The following is an 8,693-nucleotide window of genomic DNA, read 5'->3' as shown; positions in this document are numbered from 1 at the left end:
CACCTAGAAACTAATATTGAGAAAAATCTTCAGGTCGAAATGTTTTTTCTCCTTTTGTGATGTAGTCAGTACGCTTGAATTTCTACTCTTTTGCGTGACGTGGCATTTACACAGCGGCCCATGGCGGCTGTCATGTTGGTTAAAAAAGTGTGGTATCTGAAAAGTATTTTTCCGGTATGATTTTCCTGCTTTCGCAATAGCTATCAGGCAAAGTATTAACATAGCCTTATTTGTCTTCCTACATCTAGCCTGCGTTGCAACAGGCCACGCTCTCGTCTAAACCATTTAGGAACTTATCTGTCAGGCCGTTTTACACGTAAAGTGAACACATATTCACGAATGTTTAATGAAAGAATAAGTTGCTGTTAATGCATGTTTTTTTAAAAACAGAATCAGAGGTTCGAAAATGAAACTGTACGCTGCTGCGTTTTGCTTGTAAGTCGCTCGTTATAAATTCCGTCGGTTGGCGGACGGAACTGGCAGCTATTGTAATGAAGGACTAAATTCATTTTTCACAAGATGCAGTGCCAGGTTCAAGATCCGTTGTTTGGTAGGCTTAGCCACAACTTTGCCGATAAACTATGGTAAAATGGGGTTGACAGACCTGCGCGGCTCCTGCTGTGTGACCGTTGTGTTGTTATAAGCCTTTACAGTTTTGCTTTAACAAGCATGTCTTTAAGCGACTTTCCTTTTCTATAAGAGATCAAGGGAGGTTCCTTGAATATCTCTCTGAGTAGTGGCTGGTTTTCTATTAAATGCCATTTTCCCATTAGTATGTTCTTCAAACCTGGTAATGACGGTTGAAATTGCGTGACAAAGGGTAAAAGTATTTTTTGCGCTTTCTGTTTTTGTGTCAGAGCTGTCGCTCTATCTGCATATTTAACTTCTGAGAGGATCTTTTCTACCATACTCTCTGGGTAGCCTCTCGAGATAAGGCGTGTTTTAAAGTTTTTAATATTCTTGTCAAATATGACTTTAGAAGAGTTAGTTCTTAGAAGTCTAAGAGCCTCTCCTTTGACAAAACCTTTTTTAACGCCTGGTGGGTGGCAACTGTTAAAGTTAGTGTACTGAAACGTTTCAGTAGATTTAAAATCTGTGCGCACGTCGAGAATTCTTTCTTTCTCAAATCTTTCTCCCTTATAGACTGTCGTGTCCAAGAATGTGGTTTCAATTTGTGATATTTCAGCAGTGAACTTGATTGTAGGATGAAAAGAATTGGCTTGCTCAATGAAAAGATCTATATCTTCTTTGTTTGTGTCCCACAAAGAGAATATGTCGTCAATAAACCTTTTCCACGTTAGTGGTTTCCTTCTGCTTTGTTTTAAGATCTCCTTTTCTATTGTTGCCATAAAAATGTTTGCAAAAGCTACTGCCATTTTCGTGCCCATAGCAGTTCCGTGAGTCTGGAGATAGTCTTTCCCATTGAAATGGAAAGAGTTCTCTTTAAGGATAAGACTGAGCATTTCTTTAAGCAGGTGTGTAGCTATAGGAGGGTTTTTGTCATGAAATTTTTCGTATGCGTTGCATACTATAGTAATTCCTTCCTCCTGTGGGATATTCGTGTAAAGGCTGGTGACATCCATTGAGACTAAGAAAGCGTTACTAGGCACCCTAGTGTTTTCGATAAATCTTATAAAATGTGTCGTATCTTTAAGATACGAGTCTTGTATTTGTGCTATTGGCTGAAGTAGCTTGTCTACAAATGATGAGAGGCGTTCTGTGGGGCCATCGCACCCCGAAATGATAGGTCTTCCAACTAAAGTCGGTTTGTGTATTTTTGTGAGAGTGTAGAATACTGGAATTCGTGGCGGATCTGGTGTCTGGTTAAACCATTTTACTGTCATTTCGTCAATGAAACCTTCGTTATGTAGAGTGTTAATGAGGTGTTTAACTCTCTGGGATGTGTCCTTAACCATTGGTTTTTCCAAAGGTTGATAGTTGTTTCTATCATCCAACTGTTTTTGTCCCTCATTTATTTTGTTCTCTCTTTTCATTATGACGGTTGTTGTGCCTTTATCTGCTTTCTTAAGGATTATTTCTTTGTTTTGAATAAGTTCACGGAGCGCTCGGCGCTCCCCAGGCGGCAGATTGTTTTTAGGTTTATTTAGTGGCACTTCTGTTAGCCGTAGTTTGACTTCCTCTAAATAGGATTCTAGAGCAACTGACCGTTGAACTGGGGGAATCCAACTAGACTTCACATGGAAGGGGTGTGGTACAGTATCTTTGCCATGATAAATGTATTTGAGGCGCATCCTTCTGGCAAATTGGTTAAAGTCTGAAATTAGTTGGCTCCTTATCTAACTCTTCTAAAGTCATATTTGACAAGAATATTAAAAACTTTAAAACACGCCTTATCTCGAGAGGCTACCCAGAGAGTATGGTAGAAAAGATCCTCTCAGAAGTTAAATATGCAGATAGAGCGACAGCTCTGACACAAAAACAGAAAGCGCAAAAAATACTTTTACCCTTTGTCACGCAATTTCAACCGTCATTACCAGGTTTGAAAAACATACTAATGGAAAAATGGCATTTAATAGAAAACCAGCCACTACTCAGAGAGATATTCAAGGAACCTCCCTTGATCTCTTATAGAAAAGGAAAGTCGCTTAAAGACATGCTTGTTAAAGCAAAACTGTAAAGGCTTATAACAACACAACGGTCACACAGCAGGAGCCGCGCAGGTCTGTCAACCCCATTTTACCAAAAACACATTAAGAACCTCTCAGACACAGAACTAACAACAGAGCAGATCAATTTACTCTCTCGGGGTTTGAAATTCATTCCAACTCCTGTCATGAAAGAAAACCAGATAAGGAGCCAACTAATTTCAGACTTTAACCAATTTGCCAGAAGGATGCGCCTCAAATACATTTATCATGGCAAAGATACTGTACCACACCCCTTCCATGTGAAGTCTAGTTGGATTCCCCCAGTTCAACGGTCAGTTGCTCTAGAATCCTATTTAGAGGAAGTCAAACTACGGCTAACAGAAGTGCCACTAAATAAACCTAAAAACAATCTGCCGCCTGGGGAGCGCCGAGCGCTCCGTGAACTTATTCAAAACAAAGAAATAATCCTTAAGAAAGCAGATAAAGGCACAACAACCGTCATAATGAAAAGAGAGAACAAAATAAATGAGGGACAAAAACAGTTGGATGATAGAAACAACTATCAACCTTTGGAAAAACCAATGGTTAAGGACACATCCCAGAGAGTTAAACACCTCATTAACACTCTACATAACGAAGGTTTCATTGACGAAATGACAGTAAAATGGTTTAACCAGACACCAGATCCGCCACGAATTCCAGTATTCTACACTCTCACAAAAATACACAAACCGACTTTAGTTGGAAGACCTATCATTTCGGGGTGCGATGGCCCCACAGAACGCCTCTCATCATTTGTAGACAAGCTACTTCAGCCAATAGCACAAATACAAGACTCGTATCTTAAAGATACGACACATTTTATAAGATTTATCGAAAACACTAGGGTGCCTAGTAACGCTTTCTTAGTCTCAATGGATGTCACCAGCCTTTACACGAATATCCCACAGGAGGAAGGAATTACTATAGTATGCAACGCATACGAAAAATTTCATGACAAAAACCCTCCTATAGCTACACACCTGCTTAAAGAAATGCTCAGTCTTATCCTTAAAGAGAACTCTTTCCATTTCAATGGGAAAAGACTATCTCCAGACTCACGGAACTGCTATGGGCACGAAAATGGCAGTAGCTTTTGCCAACATTTTTATGGCAACAATAGAAAAGGAGATCTTAAAACAAAGCAGAAGGAAACCACTAACGTGGAAAAGGTTTATTGACGACATATTCTCTTTGTGGGACACAAACAAAGAAGATATCGATCTTTTCATTGAGCAAGCCAATTCTTTTCATCCTACAATCAAGTTCACTGCTGAAATATCACAAATTGAAACCACATTCTTGGACACGACAGTCTATAAGGGAGAGAGATTTGAGAAAGAAAGAATTCTCGACGTGCGCACACATTTTAAATCTACTGAAACGTTTCAGTACGCTAACTTTAACAGTTGCCACCCACCAGGCGTTAAAAAAGGTTTTGTCAAAGGAGAGGCTCTTAGACTTCTAAGAACTAACTCTTCTAAAGTCATATTTGACAAGAATATTAAAAACTTTAAAACACGCCTTATCTCGAGAGGCTACCCAGAGAGTATGGTAGAAAAGATCCTCTCAGAAGTTAAATATGCAGATAGAGCGACAGCTCTGACACAAAAACAGAAAGCGCAAAAAATACTTTTACCCTTTGTCACGCAATTTCAACCGTCATTACCAGGTTTGAAAAACATACTAATGGAAAAATGGCATTTAATAGAAAACCAGCCACTACTCAGAGAGATATTCAAGGAACCTCCCTTGATCTCTTATAGAAAAGGAAAGTCGCTTAAAGACATGCTTGTTAAAGCAAAACTGTAAAGGCTTATAACAACACAACGGTCACACAGCAGGAGCCGCGCAGGTCTGTCAACCCCATTTTACCTTCCATGAAAAAAGGAAAAACCCAAATAACCTGATAAGATATTCGCTAAAAGGATGAAAAAACTCTTAGCAAAAAACTACTTACACTAGCGTGAATCTCCGAGTCTTCGTTTCTAAATCTGAATTAATTCTTCTGTTCATGACCACAGCTAGCTCAAAACTGAATTTTTAAATATAGCGCTAGAATGCAAAATACCCTTAGGGAATCCAAGGGACGCGTTGCTATGGGCAACGCGGATTTAATTTATGACAGTATTCATGATCAGATATAAAGGAGTATTTAATTTAGCAAAAAGACGGGTTTTATTAAGAAAAACACAAGGCTGCTCTCCGGCCGTCATTTGGCGTCAAAAACAGAGCGATGCATGGGAAGGATTGCAATTTGTCTTTATTTGTTTATAGAAGAGCAAGCTAAGCCTCAAGGTCACGCGCAAAATTAGCGTTCAAGTTTTGTCATGAATGCAATAAGCAGGGTTTTCTGACAAGTTTAGTCTTCATGGCAGACGTATTGTAAAGGAAATATAACCCTTTATTCCTGGTCTTATACACCTGCTTCTACCCTTCCAATTTGTTCCTTGTGCCTTCCATTTGAAAAGCTGGATTAGCTGATAAGTATTTCCTCCTGTATACGATCCCTACTAGACATAATTAAGACTAAAATAAAATCTATCAATCTATCCTTCAAAGGACAAAAACTTTCTTGGGGCACTCTCAGGTTCAATGACACATGGCTTGAACTGAGTCGCATTTTTAACTTTAGAGGATCTGACTGTGTTTTTGTATATTCACCGAGCTTGTTGTATTAATACGAAGAAATTTAGCTTTCAGAATTGAAGCACTAGCCTACCTTATCACTGAACTGGTCACCTGTTAAGACATCGTCTGTTTTTCGTTGTTAGTGAAGGAGACCGCTATCAACTACGGTTGCAGAGAAAGACAAAAACTTGGGGAGAAATCTAAAATAAAGTTTGATAAAGCCGTTAGTCCTTTTTAAAAAATTTAAACTGGTCGCTTGTGTTATTAAACTGTTCACAAAAGCTCAAATTTAGCTGACAAAATTAAAAGCAAACCGGTTTGTGTGTGTTCCGTGGCCACTTTAGAGTATTAACAATTTATATTTTCTCTTTACCTAAACAATGCGATGCCATATCGTATGTAACTTGACGTAACGTATTCTACTCGAATTATATTTACCTCCTTTCAAAAGGACGCTGGCACTTTTAAAAAAAGAGGAAAACGAAGACTAACCGGCGATATAAACGAGTGGAGCCAGACAAGGTCTAATGTATCCTGACTTGTTTGAGTTTCTTTTGATCACAAAGCACTTGCCACTCTTTAATATACTGCCTAAAAAAGATAAGTATCTGAGCTTTACTTCTTGGTACGTATTATTTTATGTGTAAAGGTGCTTTTTACTAGTTAAGGTTAGTAAGGGTGTATGTCACCCGGTGTTTTTGGGTAGAAAATAAAATCCTTGTTACTTTTGCGATTTTTGCGAAATTTGAGGCCTTCTCGAGGCCCTTCTTCGCCTTTTTTTTTTTCTCCAACTCTAGAATTTTGTTGAATTTGTCATTCTTGCTATTTTTGAGGTATTTGTTACTCGGCGTTTTCATGTAGCAAGAAAAATCCTTGTTACTTTTGCGCCTTTAATTTTGCGGGATTTTCGGGGCCCTTTTTGGCCTTTTCTCTTTCTAAGTCTAGATTTTTTTTTATTCTTTTTGTTTATTCTTGCAACTCTTGTGATATTTGCAAGCGATTGTCTCACAAAATTTTCGGGCGCATCATTTCTTTTGGGAAAATTGCGAAAAGAATTTGCAAGCCAATTTTTGTTCATAAGATCGTTCCTGGACATATCTCAACTCGTATGAAACTTCACTTCTTCTACTGGAACTAAACTGTCTTACCTTCTTTAAAAAGGACGCGAGCAGTTTTTAAAAACGGCAAATGAAGACTGGCCGGCGTTATGAACGACTGGAGCCAGGCAGGGACTAATGTATTCTGACTTGTTTGTGTTTCTTTATCGATCACAAAGCACTGGCCACCTAAAACGATTGGCATACAGCTGTACTTATTGGTAAATAAAAATTAGACAGTACTTCATTAATATGCATTTTTAGTTATAGTTATTATTATTATTATTGTTATTGTTATTATTATTATCATTATTATTATTTTGTTTAGGTGTAAAGGTGCATGTTACTAGTAAAGGTTAGCAAGGGTGTATGTTGGTGACACTATGCCAGTTATGCTCAAATTTAACAACAAAATGGAGACTGTGCGGGTGTTATGAACCACTAGAACCAGACACGGGCCAATTTAGTCTGACTTGTTTGTCTTAATTGAGCAACATTTGCGGTTCGCTTTTTAACATACTGGCTAAAAATAATTACTTATTGCACTTTCAAATGTTTATTAATATGAATTTTTAGTTATAATTTTTACTGTAATTATTTGTTGCGAAAAGGAAGCGAAAAGGTGCATATCTACGAAGAAAAACAAGGGATAATTGGTGATGTAAAAGTTCTGTAATATCTTACTACGCGGCCATTCCACACTAAGGGCCCCTCCCCTCAACTCTCACTATTTTTATAAATGCTTTTGTGGTGAATAACAGCAGAGTCCCTCCATTAGCCTGCATGTAATTTCGGATTTGAGCGGTAAAATGTTATTTTACTGCTGCGTAACAGCCAGTTAACGATATATCGTAACGTTCACTTAACCACATTTAATGTTAGAGACAACAAAAACCTTACTTTAAAAGTTTGACGTGCTCTTTTTGTTTATTCCTCATGAAAAGGATTGGCTTACAATTCCTCTTTTACAGAAATAAATTTAACATTCACTGTAATTATAGCGCGAAACAGCGACAATTCTTATACTGTATTTCAGTTGAGGAGATGTGGTATAGTCATTTACATAACTGTTTACTGCATGGTACTTACTGCCTTGGATTATTCCAATTTGATTGGTTTCACCCTAATTACAGCTTAAAAATTTTCCATAAGTTAAAGTTTATGACTCTTTTTTTTTCTTCCAATTTTCCTACACCAAGGAAAATTACAACTGACCGGGTGAACCGGAAATTTACCATTTATCAGTTAATTATTAGAACGTGATGGATTGAATGAATAAATAGGAAGTGCTTTATGTGGAGGGGTAAAAACACATCATGACAATAAATACACCTTATTCGATGGTTTAGCATATAATACGTGCGGATATTTTGCGAGGTACGTAGTATTTTTCCGAGCCCAGCAGGGGCGAGGAAAAATACGAGCAATGAGCAAAATGTCCGCTTGTATGATATGCTAAACCATTGAATGAGAGGTTTATTATTCCACTACAACAAAAAACAAACTATTTTGCAATTGGCCTCTATTTCTATTTTTAGGTAAGAGTTTTCACTGAACATCCTGATTCTGTCTGTAAAAATGATGTTAACGATGAGCAAAATGTTCGCCCATATTATATGTCAAACCATTGAATGAGAGGTTAATTATTTTACAGCGAAAGAAAAATGTTACTTTGGCTTCTATTTCCAGCTGAGAGTATCCAAAATAGCCTCGGCTGATTCTGTCACCCATAGTTGCTCCTTCTAGGGTCTCGTATTTTGCGCGTTCTCCTGACCTTATATGGTAAAATGACATAATAGTGGAATAACAAATGTAAACAACTATTTGTTTGTGTAATTTTTAGCATCTTATTTGTTATAAATTCTGGTCAAATGTTATATTTTTGTTTGTTTATTTCTTTCTTTGTCTGTTTTTAATGAAAAACCATTTACAAGAAATGGTTTTTGAGGGAGAGGAACGTGAGGAAGACAACGATGATGATAATGACAATGTCGATGATACGAACAGCTAAAATAAGACTAAGCTTGTCGGAAAGTAAACCATCTGGCAAGAAAAGGATCAGATACAATTGGAACAAGCGTCTCAATGATAACAAAATCAAAGACATGTATACTGTGGAAGTCTGCAACCGGATACCAAGCTCTACAGGATCTACATGGTAATGAGGATGCAAACCAGATGTATGATAATATTATATAGATTTAGCCAAGGCTAAAAGCGAAGCTCCCGTTAAGATCAGGGCACATTCACGTGACTTTTGAGGCAAAGGCTAAGTGATTTTAGAGAAAAATAATTTGACGGTCCAACTAAAGTGAAA

The 8,693-nt window shown here is 37.6% G+C and overlaps 1 protein-coding gene and 1 pseudogene across 1 annotated transcript; one reads left to right on the top strand and one right to left on the bottom strand.

Moving 5' to 3' along the window:
- Positions 1-647: 647 nt before the first annotated feature.
- On the bottom strand, positions 648-2,252 carry LOC140928124 (uncharacterized). Its single transcript, XM_073377841.1, has one exon. It carries the CDS (start codon positions 2,250-2,252, stop codon positions 648-650), a length of 1,605 nt encoding a protein of 534 aa, XP_073233942.1.
- A 500-nt stretch (positions 2,253-2,752) lies between these two features.
- On the top strand, positions 2,753-4,510 carry LOC140937255 (uncharacterized; annotated as a pseudogene).
- Positions 4,511-8,693: the final 4,183 nt, after the last annotated feature.

Source organism: Porites lutea, chromosome 1, assembly GCF_958299795.1.
Source record: "Porites lutea chromosome 1, jaPorLute2.1, whole genome shotgun sequence".
Taxonomy (NCBI): Eukaryota; Metazoa; Cnidaria; class Anthozoa; order Scleractinia; family Poritidae; genus Porites; species Porites lutea.
The sequence above is the reverse complement of the archived record's forward strand: the minus strand, read 5'-3'. Positions and strand labels throughout refer to the sequence as shown.